Source organism: Triticum dicoccoides, chromosome 7B (genome assembly GCF_002162155.2).
Source record: "Triticum dicoccoides isolate Atlit2015 ecotype Zavitan chromosome 7B, WEW_v2.0, whole genome shotgun sequence".
Taxonomy (NCBI): Eukaryota; Viridiplantae; Streptophyta; class Magnoliopsida; order Poales; family Poaceae; genus Triticum; species Triticum dicoccoides.
This window is the reverse complement of record NC_041393.1, coordinates 686,071,302-686,086,832: the sequence shown is the minus strand read 5'-3', so window position 1 is coordinate 686,086,832 and position 15,531 is coordinate 686,071,302. Positions and strand designations below refer to the sequence as shown.

Below are 15,531 nucleotides of genomic sequence, written 5' to 3'. Positions count from 1 at the left end.
TTTCTTTGTCGTATCCCTGGTAATTTCCGGCGCTTTCCCTGATGATTTGCTCTGGTTTGATCCAGATCTGGAGGAGGGCTGGGTTTTTGGTGTTGGTTTTGAGCAGCTGTGTAGGGGGGAGGGGTGGGTGGGTGGTGGGGAGGGGCGTGTGGGTTGTGGGGAGGGTGAGAGAGGGTATACTTGCGTCGGAGGTAAGGGTGGTGGGGGAAAAGTTGCGATCTGAAAAGTGCGTCGTGGGGGGATGACATTTTCTGTTGGGCTTTGTACGTTGATCGGCCTGGTAAGCTGGCGGGTGATCGGCCTGGTAAGCTTGCGGGGTGACCGGCCTGGTGGCAGGATGATCGGCCTGGTAAGCTGGCGGGGTAGTACATTTCCTATCGGACACATTGTTGCCAAATATCACTCTCCTATTCAATAATCTTTCCAACTAACTAACCTCTCCCCCCTAGTTTCATCCCTAACTTTCAATCTAAGTCCCCACGTTAGCCTGTCCGTTGATCACGTGCAAAAAAAAAAAAACCCGTGAACTTAGCATTGCTCGTTGAGTATTAGCTGCCCCCGCATAAGGATGGTCAAAGACTATGTCGATGGGGGCAAAGTCCAAAGTCCAAACTGCTCTGTCCAAGCCAGAGCACGGTCAAATTAACACCAGATAAGAGCGGAAGCAAATTGCTCTGTCCAACAACTATACAAAAATCTTGTATACACATGCATGGTCGGGCTGGTCTGGTCGCAGGGATCATTGCCATGAACTCGGGGCGCAATGGCAGGCAGCAGCATGGCAGCGGCAGGGTGCCATGATATATGCGTTCTGTCCACATTGCCAGGCAGCAGCTCGTACGCCGTTCGCCTCACTGCGCTGCAGCGGCGCGCGGCGACCGGGCGGGCCAGAACGACGGAGGCAGCCTCCAGAACGGCCTCTTCCGCCGCTGCTGCTGCTTCGCCGGCGCCGAGGCGGCGGCAGCGGCCTCCTTGTCGGAGCTGAGCATGTCCCACATCACCTGCACGTCGTGGTAGCCGCACGTCTGCACGTCCTGGTGAAGGTTCAGGACCCCGCACTCTGCATACCATTCATCCCATACACGAAGATTAAAGCAGCGTGTTAGTACTCCTATTTACAACATTCGCAAAAAGGAAAAGATTAAAACAGTGTCTTAGTACTCTTGAATACTCCCTCCGTCTCAAAATAAGTGACTTAAATACAACATGCATTGTGTTACTACCACTAGATACTCCTGTCTTAGAGAGAAAAGAGTGGATGGTGTATCCGCGTAACCACCATAAGGGCTGCGGATTAGAATAGGTGGTCCAAAGTACGTAATGCAAATGGGCGGTTCAGCGGTTGGAAGCACGAGATAACGTGTCCCTAGTCCTTCCTTTGGTGTGCAGCGTGCAAAAAGATACCGCGCATCGGCGCATGGACCATGGCCGATCTCTCTGATCCCTTTGTTTGCTTCTTGTGATAATGCCCCTTCACCTAATTATTTGGAGCACTGCTACTATCTTCTGGTTCCATGAACTGACCACGAATCTTATTGTCTTTCCATTAAGTATTGGGTATATTCTTGATAATTATCAGATAGTACTATAAGATGCCATTTGAGTGTCTTCTCTAAAAAAAACTAAGCACGACGGCTGCCGCAAATTTGGTCTCGGAGATTAATTAGTTCAGTCATGATGAATTTTCGGTCGCATTAGCTAGATGCACGCCTACATCCACCGGTTCAGCAAAGAATGGCAGGTTTGCTCTGCCTGCAAGACCTTTGAGCCTGCCTATGCTAACATGCAAAGTCGAAGAAAACGAGTCGATTGCAATTGCATTGTACTGTTTCTATGAAGTTCATCGATCCAGTTCACGTTTCAGTGGCAGTTCCAACAAAAGCAGAGTAGCGAGTAGTGGTGGCTCACGTACCTCCCTTGCGGACGCGGGCGCGGGCGGCGGCCACGGCGAGCCTGCAGGCGCGGCGCATGGGCGCGACCACCCTTGCTCGCCACCACGCCATGACGCGCGCCCCCATCTGCCGGTGCCGCCGAGTCGCCGGCTGCCTCGCCTCTGTGTCGCCGAGGCCGGCGAAGGGCTTCGCCGGACGCCGGGGACGGCCGCCCAGCCTCGCCGTGGCTGTTACCCGCCGGCACACAGCCTCGCGAGGGGCCAGCCTCTGCCCTGCCTCTCCAACAATTTGGCCTCTGACGGATGAACCTCACCCCCACAAGGCCACACCACACCACACTCCCTAGGTAGCAGTTCTATATAGGCGTGCGCTTAAGCTCTGGGCCCCTGCCGACTAGCCGCAGCAGTACTAGTTCCCAGCGTGGAAAAATGCCTAAAACGTGCAGACTACGTGTAAATGAGGCGATTAAGCTATTTATAAATTCTGTAACAAAATCGTCCGCTCAAGAAAAAAAACAAATCTCTACCAAAATCGTCCGCTCGAAAGAAAAAAATTCTCTAACAAAATCGTCACGTATATGTGCAAAATTTCCGCCTCTGAATTCGAAATGATCTGTTAGATTCTGTACTATCATTTGCCCACCTTACTGATCCCAGTTTGTAGGATTATTTTATGGTTTCGTCGTGATTTGACATGATCCGCTTCCTGGTTGTTGGGTGGACGGATGGGCTGGAGAGCTCGTGGTACCCGCGCTCGTTCGTACTTCACGTGTGCTCCCACCCAGATCATTTCGTACCCCGGGCCCTGCAGATGCCGTGGGAAACGGTCATCTACGAATTGCGACTGGGTTCTTCTTCCGGAACGAGATTGCGTGGAGTGGAGGTGAGACGTCGTCGCGCTCTCCCAGAAAGATATATTTCACCGTCGTAGCAGGCAGCCGTGTCCATCCCGTTGCAGCAGTAGAAAACACAAACTGTGGGGTAACTTGCCTTGATTTCTGCTGGTGTCAGCTCGTTTATTGTCCTGAAATTCACGTGCTCCCTACTAGAGCCACCTCTCGGTGGAGCGCTAGAGATTTCTGAAGGTGTCATCATATGATACCACACAGGATGTAGAGTCCAAGCGGAGACACATACGTGGGTGACAGCTGCAGCATCGAACATTCGTCACGTCTGAGATCCAGCAGCCCGTGACAACCACCGTGATCGGTCGGCTGTATATCATCGTCACAGGGGGCGTGACCACCGGCGTGCAGACACGATCTGCTCACCTCAGCTTGATCTGAGCCCACGAGATTTCTGGCCGGGACCTACCGTCCCGTCCTCTCGATCGCCAATGCCGTGGCAGCCTGCACGGACGGCCAATCATGCCGAGCTTGTGTGCCTGCACTGCACACATGAATATGCTGTTACCTGAGACGTGCCAGGTGTGGGGGCATCAACAAGCCCTCGTCTTCATCGTGGAATGTACATCGAAGCATGCCATGCCATTATAAACAGTGGCAGACAAGGAGAGTGATTGCAAACAGCCTCCCATGCCAATCCAGAACCCGCGGCCATGTGGAGGGGGGAAGCACTACCGGAATAATTGGCTACCCCGACGGCCTATTCTATGCCGACGGCCTTTTGTCGGGGCCGTCGGCATAGACGGAGCTATGCCGACGGCCTAGGGAAAGCCGTAGGCGTAGAAAGGCCGTCGGCATACCTTAGACTATGCCGACGACAGCCGTAGGCATAGAAAGGCCGTCGGCATATCTCTGACTATGCCGACAGCAGCCGTCGGTAAAGTGTGGCCGTCGGCATATAGGTGGCCCTGGTGGCCCGGCCTCAGACGGCAGCCTAACGCTGTCAAATATATGCCGACGGCCCTCACGGCGGCCGTCGGCATATGTTTTATCTGGGTTTTTTTTCGGAACTGCCACATGGCAATACTATGCCGACGGCCTTGCCGTAGGCATATATATTATCTGTTTTTTATCTTTTAAATTGTTTTTATTTTAAAAATGATTAATTTAAATCTGTTTTTTATTTATGTATTATAAGCGCCAAAAATGTTTCTGTGTTACAAAAAATAAGTATGTGATTCTGAAAAAAAATAAACATTGTAAAACACATTTGTGTAATTAAAAAAACATATGTTGCATTTTAAAAATGTTCAGGCATTTTGAAATATTGTTAATGATATTTTTTAAATGTTTACGCAATGTACAAAAAATTTCATGTAGTTTAAAAATGTTCCGTACCATCTGAAAATGTCTAACATGTATTTCAAAAAAGTTTCAAAACTCATATTTGGAACAATGTTAATTATACGTACAATTTTTTAAAAAATACTAAATTTCTAGCACATGTAATAATTTTTAAACATACGATTAACATGTTCTCAAATACAAGTTTTTGAAACTTTATTCAAATAAGTGGATAAACTTTTTTGGATTGTACGACACATTTTTTTAAACAACGCTAAAAAAATTTCACATTGTATAAACATTTTTAAAAATGTCATCAATAGTTTTTCGAATGCCTGAACATTTTTAAAATGCAACATATGGTTGTTTTAATTACACAAATGTGTTTTATGATGTTTATTTTTTTAATGTCGCGTACCTGTTTTTCTGTAAGACATATTTTTTAATTGTCGCAAACACAAGAATATAATTTATTTTCTTACATAGAACAAGAAGGAATAGCAACATGAAAAATGTTTATCCCATCTAGACATGTTGTGTTGTTGTAGCCTAGTGGTAATCTTAGTTAATGCTGACCACAAGGTCACATGGTCGAGGCACGATGCTCCCTTTTTTGTGTGACAGTTAAAAAAATACTTTTCGGTCCATGTTATATGATATACAAATTAGTCATGTTACTTAAACATGAATCATCATCCCTCTTGTGGTTGTCCACCTTCCCTTACACAGTCCACGGGTTCGAAACCCCACCATCTATTTTTCTTTAATTTTATTTTAGGCGTTTATGTATAACATAAATAAAAAACGCAAGGGCTTATCTGCATATCTGCAATGTGACATTGGCTGACAGTGGGCCCTGGCCACGCTGGCATGCCACATAGGCCATAGATACATCTGCATATGTACGGATGGTTCTTCGCGTGTCTACGAGTGTGGTCGGTGGCCTTCGGGGCTATCTATTGTAATGGGTCCTCTTACATGCCACAAAGTATGGTGGCAACTTCAAACACCTAGCGCGGGGCTCCGAAGTGTGACCCCCTTCACGGACGGCGCTACCGCCGACACTTGGAGGGGGGAAACGTCTGCGTCGGGTTGACGTAGAGGGTATCTTGTGGTGGGTAGGGCCCAGACCTTGTTCTAGAGTCTTCACATAGGCCGACCCCATCACAACGAGGTGGAGAAGTCCATTGGTCAAAGGGCTTCTCTGCATATCTACAATGTGACATTGGCTGACAGTGGGCCCTGGCCACGCTGGCATGCCAAACAGGCCTTAGATACATCTGCATATGTACGATTCGTTCTTCGCGTGTCTACGAGTGTGGTCGGTGGCCTTCGGGGGCTAGCTATGCCACCAAATCTTGTGATGGGTCCTCTTACATGCCATAAAGTGTGGTGGCAACTTCAAACACCTAATGCTGGGCTCCGAAGTGTGACCCCCTTCACGGACGGAGCTACCGCCGACACTTGGAGGGGGGAAACGTCTGCGTCGGGTTGACGTAGAGGGAATCTTGTGGTGGGTAGGGCCCGGACCTTGTTCTGGAGTCTTCACATAGGCTGACCCCATCACAACGAGGTGGAGAAGTCCATTGGTCAAAGGGCTTCTCTGCATATCTACAATGTGACATTGGCTGACAGTGGGCCCTGGCCACGCTGGCATGCCACATAGGCCATAGATACATCTGCATATGTACGGTTCGTTCTTCGCGTGTCTACGAGTGTGGTCGGTGGCCTTCGAGGGTTAGCTATGCCACCAAATCTTGTGATGGGTCCTCTTACATGCCATAAAGTGTGGTGGCAACTTCAAAGACCTAACGCTGGGCTCCGAAGTGTGACCCCCTTCACGGACGGAGCTACCGCCGACACTTGGAGGGGGGAAACGTCTGCGTCGGGTTGACGTAGAGGGAATCTTGTGGTGGCTAGGGCCCGGACCTTGTTCTAGAGACTTCACATGGGCTGAACCCATCACAACGAGGTGGAGAAGTCCATTGTTCAAAGGGCTTCTCTGCGTATCTACAATGTGACATTGGCTGACAGTGGCCCTGGCCCCGCTGGCATGCCACATAGACCATAGATACATCTGCATATGTACGGATTGTTCTTCGCGTGTCTACAAGTGTGGTCGGTGGCCTTCGGGGGCTAGCTATGCCACCAAATCTTGTGATGGGTCCTCTTACATGCTACGAAGTGTGGTGGCAACTTCAAACACCTACCGCGGGGCTCCGAAGAGGCAATACGCAGCTCGGGGGTGTGGTGCCATGCATATCTCCAATTTCTTGCATTAAAACCCTATGGGTGCACTAAATGTCTCAAATATTGCAAGCGGGCCTGAAAAATGCCATATACTGGCACATGTCATGCAATGGCCCCCTCTAAGAGCACGAGAACTTTTGAGGTCAGCAGAACAACGGGCAACACACTTCCTTCACAAACCGGACACATTCTCTCTTGATAGCCAAATACTACCCCGGAGATGGTGTAGTTTACAAGCGACCTCCAGCCAGGCTTCTGCGAAACGTGCTCAAAATTTCACCACACCCTACAAGGACCATATGACGACACTGTGCCAGGTCCCGAGTATTTCCAGCATCATGTGATTTTTGTTTGATTTTAACGGCTGGATCCGGCAGCCGCCAAGGTACATTCGCCTCCCTGTGGTGGGGCATGCCCCTCCTTGGGTTGCACTAGGCTTACACATACCGCAAAGACATCATATATGATTTGACAAACCACCTCTGGACATCATTTCAGGTGGCCGTCGTGCAGATCTGCAATTTCCCGCATTGAAACCCTACGGATGCAGTAAATGTCTCAATATTGCAGGCGGGCTCAAAATGCCATGTCCTGGCACGTGTCATGCAATGCCCCCCTTTGAGAGCACGAGAAGTTTCGAGGTCAACGGAGCAACGGGCAACGCACTTCCTTCACAAATTGGACACATTCTCTCTCAATAGCTAGATACTACCTCAGAGATGGTGTAGTTTACAAGCAACCTCCGGTCAGGCTTCTGCGAAACGTGCTCAAAATTTCACCACACTCTACAAGGGCCATATGACGACACTGTGCCAGGTCCCGAGTATTTCCTGCATCGTGTGATTTTTGTTTGATTTTAATAGCTGGATCCGGCATGCCGCCGAGGTACATTCCCCTCCCTGTGGTGGGGTCCGCCCCTCCTTGGGTTGCACTAGGCCTACACATACCACAAAGAAATCATATATGATTTGACAAAACCACTTCTGGACATCATTTCAGGTGGCCGCCGTGCAGATCTGCAATTTCCCGCATAGTCGTCATACCGAACGCACCATTCCTCGATCCATTCCCTCCCCACCTCACCTCACCATCTCCTCCTCGCCGCCCTCCTCTCCCCTCACGGATCGTCCTCGGTCGGTCCAAGATGGTAGAAGAAATTAGAAGAAAAACAAAAGAGAAAGAACATAATTGTATGAGATTGGTTCCTATTGGTGGAAACATTTGTGCCACGGATCGATGACGTGGCGCATATCCATCCATCTATCCATCTAGCTGTCCACCTCACATCCATCCATCCATCCATCTAGAGGAAAGGAAAAAAAGAAAAAGATAAACGATCCCACCCGACCCCTACCTCGCTCTCTCCCCACGAATCGAACCTCTCTGTCTCTCGCGACTCCTCTCCCCCCCCCCCACGAATCTCTCTCCCTCGCCGCCGCCACCACCCACGCCGGCCAGTTCCGGTGAGCTCCAGCGGCGCGCAGCACGCCCCCGAGCTCCCCTAGGTCCGCTCCACCTTCCGCCCCATCCAGAATCGGCGCTCACGCCCTCCGCCGTCCCCATGGCTAGCTAGGGTTTCGGCCGCCACCCCTAACATCGCCGGAATCAGGCACATCCGGCGATGGCGAGGCCAGAGCTCGACGGATCCGTTACCGGTGTGGCGCAGGTACGTCCTTCCCCTCTATCCTTGCCCGAATCCACCCCCACCTCACCTCCTCCTTTCCTTCCCTTGCTGCAGGTCACCTTGGAGTGGTCTGGACGGCGACGACGGCAGGAGGGCGCCGTCCTTCCTGCTCGAGGAGGCAGAGGACGAGGGGCGGACCTAGCTGGCGGCCCTCTCCTGCTCGAGGAGGCGGGGCCTGCCGAGCTCAAGCACGGCCACAACGACCCAGCTTGGCAGGTAGCACCTCCATCTCCTCCGCCTCCTTCCTCTACTCACTATTGCTGCTGCAAATCCTCCACCTCCATCTCCTCGGGGAGGAGGTTCAGATTTGTTTGGCATCTTCAACTGGAAACCACACGCACATGCTCTGTTTGGCATGTTCAGTGCAAGAACGGAGGTGCCCTCATCAATCTAAACTATAAACCTGTAACTCTAGCAGCAAATTTATGGAGTTTTAATTTGAGGAGACTACATGAGGAAAAAGACTCATCTTTTTTGCTGTATGTAATCTGGCAGTTCGTGGTCGAACCACTTTGATGCAGAACGAAATCGCTATCTTTCTTGTTTAAAATGTCCAGAAAGCTTTTGTCCAAGGGGTCTAGCTACTGTAATTTTTATTTATATATATTGATTGATTGTGGCCTGTTTGTTCGGTTGGTTGACTCATTCGTCCTCATGTACAGTACAGTAGTTTTGGCAAAAAAGAAAATGGGGAAAGGAGTATCAGCACGCGAGGAGCAAAGTTCTTTGCTATCTTGGCTTTACTGGTAAGATACATGTTAAATTAGATGTGATTTACTAGACTAGATTGTACTGCCTCTGACCCATAATATAAGAGTGTTTCTGAAACCACACTAGTGTCAAAAAATGCTCTTATATTATTATTATGGACGGAGGGGGTACATTAATAAACGAGACCAACAAGTATGGATATATAAACGAGACCAACAATTTATATTCCTTGCTGTTTATGTATTTTATTTAGGTGTGAACTTTAATTCCTGATTACGTGCAATTATCAATCTGGCAATGTATGGATGGTTTGGTACAGTTTGACATGGATGAGTATAGGTACACATGTGCTCCACAGTTTTAGTTCTTCTTCTTGTGTTGTTGCACTTCGTTTAGAGATACAACAACATTAGTTAGGTCCATGGATGGATGGATCAACACATACAGCTAGCAGTGCTAGCAACAACAACAAAATAACCTTGTGATTGATTCTGTTGACGCTAGCATGCTCTGTTAGTTTTAGAGCCCAAGCACACACACACACAGGCAACTTGATTGCTTTCTGTAGATACTAGCAGCATGTGTGTCTCCTATACTAGCTTGCTTAATTTCTATACTAGATCAACAACACTAGCTCTTACTTGTTTGTTAGATTCGGAGCAGCAGGCATCCTCCGTTGACGATGACGACAACCAGGGCATCCACTGGCACGACGACGCCCCACACATGGTCCAACTCAGCTACAACCTCCTCTACCGCGTGACGGCGACTGTGGTTGTGTGCGCCATCGACTACAACCTCCTCTCATGTGAATCTGTCTCCTACCTCTAGCTCCCTCTCTTGTGCTGCTATATTAGTACCTTGCTCTGTTTCATGCGCATGGGTGATTTTGTTTGTGCTTGCCGTGCCTGTGTCATGGAAAAGATCATTCCTATTTACAAGTAATGATGATTTGGAGCAGCACACTTATTAAATTCTGCTCTTGTATTAGACCCCATTTGTGGTTACTGTGATGTGCATTGATTCAGCCTCCTAGTACTGCAGATCATGCATGCTAATAATTTATAATGGCCTTGTTAGTTACTGCAGCTAGGCTATGTTAATTGTTGGTGTTTAATCTAGCTAGCATGTTTGTACCATCAGGATTGCATCAAATTATAGCTAGCTAGCCTGTTTGAAATCTGATTTTTTTTGCTTGGTATGCTGCTGGTCTGAATCTACTTACACGCTTGACTGAATTTAACTTGGTGCTATTGCTGTCAGATCCTAGTACTCAATCACCTGGACATTGCTGCATTGTTTGCCAATTAGTTTGCTTGCTTCCTTGTTGCCACAAAAAAATCTGAATCTTTTGTGTGTGTAATTCAGTTTTATCGTTATGTATGCAATCTGATCTAGACTTTCGATTTTGACTTACAGTTGCGTCTAGATTAGAACTATGTATGTGCTTTCAGAGAACATGCCTTTCTCTTTTAGGGAGTTCAACATTTTAGCATTGGTCAACTCCTCTTCTTTGCTTACAACCAGCATCACATGAACCATATGTGTACACTGACATGTTCCTTAATTAGCACTCGGTCTATTTGTCAAGGAGTTCAAGATGCTCCAAAATACCTTTTTGCTTTGTTTAGTTGATTTTCATATTACCTCATGATCAAGTCCTACATACTCCTACTCTGTATCTACTAAATCATCACAGGAGCTATTTGTGTCCAGTTTAAATACCTACTCTGTACCTAGTGGAAAAACTATGTTATGATTCTATACCCTGTGCCCTTTGCTGTGGGCTATGTTGTTATATTCCTGCATGTCCATTCCAGACATTGTTGTATTGCTCATACCCTTGTATATGAGCTCTACCAAACACTAGTACTATACTGAGCGGACAAACATCGTTTTTTCTTGTGTAACTTGTATATTCATGAGGATTATTATTGGGATATAACATGACCAACCCTGGCCTTTCTGGCTAATGTATCAACTATGAAATTACTAGCCTTTTTGGCTAGTATAATTTTTTTTGCTTCTGGTCAGCAAGTATGCCGACGGCATTGCCCTCGGCATAGCCCAGGAGCAACCAGGGCGCGCCACATGGCAGGGATATGCCTACGGCAAAACCGTCGGCATAGATGTCTATGCCGACGGCTTTGCTGTAGGCATATCCCTGCCGCCAGGAGAAGCCAGGGGACGACACGTGGCGCAGGTGTGCCGACGGCTAGGCCGTCGGCATACCTGCGCCATGTGTCTTCCCCTGGTTCTCTAGCGCTTTTGACGGCACCGTCCGTTGCCGTCAGATGGAAAACAACGTCGACGGCTAAACTATGCCGACGGTTGTCCCACGACCGTCGGCATACGGACCTATGCCGACGGCTATACTACGCCGACGGTCTGACACATCTACGCTGACGTGATCTACACCGACGGCGCTATGCCGACGGCAGCCGTAGGCATAGATCTATGCCGATGGCAGAGGACCTATGCCGACGGCCCTGGGCTGTAGGCATAGCCCGCGAGTCCGGTAGTGAAGCACGGGAGTCACTTGGAAGCCTGGCCATGGATGACAGCGCCTCACGATGACGAGTTTGGATGTGTGTGTCCGGATGTGCGTGTTTGGCCCAAGGATCACTCTAGTGTATATGTACATGCATCTGGGTACTCCATTCAAGGCCGAGCTCTGTGCTTGTACGAGGGTTTATCTTTATCATTATAACGATCAGATCGTCCTATTTTGATGGAGGTGGATTCAGATTGAGTGGTGAACATTCTCAAGGATGAAGTTGTTGATAGATCAGTGCTTTTTTTATATATCAGAAGACTTTATTCATCAAATAATGGAAAGATCGTTTACAAGGGAAGATGAAATAAAGTCAGGGATAGCATCCCAAACACACGAGGTACTAGAGCTAAAAGCATATTTTGCTATAGTATTCGCCACCTCATTGGCCTCTCTAAAACAATGTAAGAAATCAACTTGGCCAAATTCCTTCATCAGCTGTTTACTCTCCATCATCAGTGGAATGGAAGGTCCTGCATAATCGTTCTCACCTTTCATAGCATTAACGATAAAAGAGCTATCAGATTCAATTATTAGCTTGCTACAACCAATGCTCGCCGCCAAAAAGAATCCATTTATGATCGCAGTCATTTCCGCTGAGTCCACATTAGGAACGTGAGGCATGAGCCATGAGGCAGCTGAAATAAAATTGCCATTCTCATCTCGGGCAGCTCCTGACAATGTTTCAGCGATGAATGAAGCATCAACATTTATTTTAACAAATCCTTTGGATGGCTTGTTCCACATCTGATCTAGTTTACGCTTTGGAGACTTTGAGTTAGCAGCTCGCATAAAATTTGTCAACAGAACTTTGGTGGAGATGGCAGATCGCTCGCAGTTTGCACAAATTCTCCCCTCACCAACTGTCGCCATTGCCACCAAAGAAACCATGCAGCAACTAGCGATAGTTCAGCAGATGGCAAGCCTCCGGTGACTGATTGCATTTTAGCTAAAATTTCAAGTGTAACTGATCCTGACCTATCTTGCAGATCTGCTTTTTGCACATCATCATAAAGTCCCAAATCCTTCCATACATCTCTTACTCTGGCGCACTTGAAGAGGCAGTGTTGTATGTCCTCAGGTCCAAAGGAGCAGATCGGGCATTGAATAGGGGTACGTATGTGCCTTCCTGAAAGGATCCCCATAACATGGTAAAACCCCATGCAACACTTCCCATGCAAATATTTTAACCTTCCCTGGAATTCTTAACTTCTAAACTTCTTTCCAGATTGAATTCAGGTTGACCCTGCCTTGACCATCTATTTTGTACCGTCATTGCCCATGTTGATGTTTCCACTCTCGGTGGTATGCAGAACATACAGAAAAGGTTACCGATCTTGTGTAATTTCACCCTATAAAATCATCCATGCAATGCACATTCAAAGGGATTTGTAGTATATGTTGAGCATCGATAGGCAAAAAAACGTCTCGAATTAGGATTTCATCTGAAGGACCAGAGTTGGGGTCAATGAGCTCATCAACCTTAGATAGGATGATGTTCCCTTTAGGAGTTATAACTTTTCAGCTTGGGCTAGATGGAATCAATGGATCGCTCCAAATATTAATTTCAGCTCCGGATCCAACTCTCCAAATGCATCCCCTGTTAAAGGTTTGAATTCCCGAGACAATATTCTGCCAGGTATAGGAGGAACCATTCTTTGCTCCAGCCTTTAGGATATTTCCATCGGGATAGTACTTAGCCCTTAATACACGTGCACAAATCCGGGTTCTGGATTAGTCACCAACATTGTTTTGCTAACATAGCAAGGTTCAAACTATGAAGGTCTCTAAATCCCATGCCCCCTTCCTTCTTCGGAGTACACATCTTCCACCACACGAACCAATGCATTTTCTTTTTGTCCTCCTCATCTCCCCACCAGAATCCCGATCTCATTGGTTATGGCCTTGCAAATACCTTTGGGTAATTTGAAAACTGACATAGCATACGAAGGTATTGCTTGCGCCACAGATTTCAGCAAGATTTCATTTCCCTGCATAGATAAAACTTTCTCCTTCCAGCCTTTCAGACGTTGGTATACTCGGTAAATTAGATGCTGGAAGCAGTCACTTCTGTCCACCCCAACCATAGTTGGGAGACCAAAATATATGTTGGAGAGAGCTTCAATTAAGATATTTAATTCCCTGTAAATATCCTCTCTCACAGAGACACCAGTGTTTGGGCTAAAATAAATACTGGATTTGGCAATACTAACCATTTGTCCAGACCTCTGACAGTAAGTTTCCAGCACCTTCTTCAATGTTCTTGCATTGCTGATATTAGCCTTCATTAAAATGAAGGAGTCATCTGCAAAAAGAAGATGTGATATGGACGGTGCATTCCGGCAGACTTTAACTCCTTCAATTCCCCAATTTCCTCCTCATGAGCTAGGAGGCTTGTGAGACCCTTTGAGCAAATTAGAAATAGGTAAGGGGATAGCGGGTCTCCCTGTCTCGATCCCCTTGTTGGCACAAATTCATCAGTTTCAGTGTCATTAAAAAGAATCTTGTATCTTACCGATGATACAGATTCCATGACCATCTCCACCCATTCTTCTTGAAATCCCATTCTCATCATCATGTTACGCAAGAAACCCCACTCAACTCTATCATAAGCTTTGTGCATGTCCAGTTTTACAGCACAATAACCATTGGAGCCATGGGTCTTTTTCTTTACCGGATGAAGCTCTCATAAGAAACCAAAACATTGTCGATAATAAGTCTACCCGGGACAAAAGCACTATGAGTTGGGGATATAATTTCAGGAAGTATCTTTTTTAATCTATTAGCTATCATCTTTGAGATAATTTTGTAGACCACATTACACAAACTAATCGGTCTATATTGGGTGATTACCTCTGGATTGTCTACCTTGGGGATAAGCACAATGTTAGTTGCATTCCACGCCGTTGGTATTTTCTTCTTATTTATAGCATCAAGAACCTCTTTGGTGAGATCGTCACCAAGTATATGACAGAATCTCTTGAAGAATAAAGCATGGAGACCGTCTAGGCCAGGGGCCTTCACATCCCCGATTTGGAACAATGCCCTCTTAACTTCATCCCCTGTGTAATATGCGCACAAAAAGTCATTCATTGCTGCCGAAACACTTGGGTTCACTGATGCTAGAAGTCCCTGGTCAGTATCCCCGCCTCTGAAGTGAACAATGACACAAAGTAGTCCCTCACCAAGGGCTTAAGGCTGTCATTTCCTTCCACCCAGCCATCCATAGTGTTCTTAAGTCGCTTAATCAGATTTTTCTTCCTCTGCATAGAAGCGTACTGCTGGAAATATGAACTGTTCCGGTCTCCATGTCGCAACCAGGTCACCCTGCCCCGCTGGGCCCAATATATCTCGTGTTGTTCCAGTATGTTTTCTATAAGAACTGTAAGTTCCTTCTGCCTCGCCTTAACTTCATCGTTCATAGGAGCTTGCATGAGCTTCTCTAGTTCTGTTTGAACTTCCCTCAACTTCGGCCGTGAATTTTTTAGTACCGTCTGATCCCACACATGCAGATCATTATGGACAGACTCATGCTTGGCTCGGATGCTCGAACACACACCATTATGTACTGCTTTTTTCCATGTAGTTCGGACGATTTCCTCCACTATATCTTATACTAACCAACGTGCCTCAAATCTTCTTTCCTTCCTTTGGCCATCAGCTACATCAAGGAGATGGTTTGTGTCTAGAGTCTAGACAAATAAGCCGATGGTCAGATTTTCCCATCTCCAGGTTTATCAATCCTGCCCAAGGATGCATCTACGCCCATGATTGGTTAGACACCGCTCGGTCTAGTCTTTCTCTTAGTCCTCCACAAAACCAAGTAAACTTATGTCCTTCGTAACCAATATCTTCTAGGGAGCAGTCTCATAAAGCATCCTGAAACGCTTGCATTCTTGACTGATGCCGAGGGGCTCCCCCTTCTTTTTCAGAAGGGTAAAGAATCTCATTAAAGTCCCCTATTACTGTCCACAGTAGATCTATTTGTGAATGCAATTCACGTAATTATTATAGGTACGGTCCTTGTTATTCCAACTAGGTTCTCCGTATAAACAAGTCAGTCTCCAAGTGTCCCCATTCGATTCTTTAACTGACACATCAATATAGTATAATGTAGTTGTCTAGGAGTAGATCCTCACCTCCTTCTTCCAGACTAACAAGAGACCACCTCTCCGACCATCTAGACTTGGAGAAACTATCTTGTGGTCCACCTTTTCTTCTTAACCTCATCTGCCTGGAGATCATCCAGGTG

At 47.0% G+C, this 15,531-nt stretch overlaps 2 protein-coding genes across 3 annotated transcripts; one reads left to right on the top strand and one right to left on the bottom strand.

Annotated features, from left to right (window-relative positions):
* Positions 1 to 711: 711 nt before the first annotated feature.
* Positions 712 to 2,206, bottom strand: LOC119338957. The gene is made up of 2 exons (XM_037611159.1): positions 1,913 to 2,206; positions 712 to 1,060 (listed from the first exon to the last, which is right to left on the bottom strand). The coding sequence occupies exons 1-2, from the start codon at positions 2,016 to 2,018 to the stop codon at positions 852 to 854; spliced, it is 315 nt and encodes a 104-aa protein (XP_037467056.1). The 5' UTR covers positions 2,019 to 2,206; the 3' UTR covers positions 712 to 851.
* A 5,494-nt stretch (positions 2,207 to 7,700) lies between these two features.
* Positions 7,701 to 10,614, top strand: LOC119340210. Of its 2 annotated transcripts, none has more exons than XM_037612111.1 (4): positions 7,701 to 7,996; positions 8,069 to 8,230; positions 8,677 to 8,760; positions 9,389 to 10,614. In XM_037612111.1, exons 1-4 carry the CDS (start codon positions 7,952 to 7,954, stop codon positions 9,554 to 9,556), a joined length of 459 nt encoding a protein of 152 aa, XP_037468008.1. In that variant the 5' UTR covers positions 7,701 to 7,951; the 3' UTR covers positions 9,557 to 10,614. The 2 variants fall into 2 exon arrangements, with proteins under 2 accessions (XP_037468008.1, XP_037468009.1); XM_037612112.1 differs by having other exon boundaries at positions 9,378 to 10,614.
* The last annotated feature ends 4,917 nt before the right edge of the window (positions 10,615 to 15,531 follow it).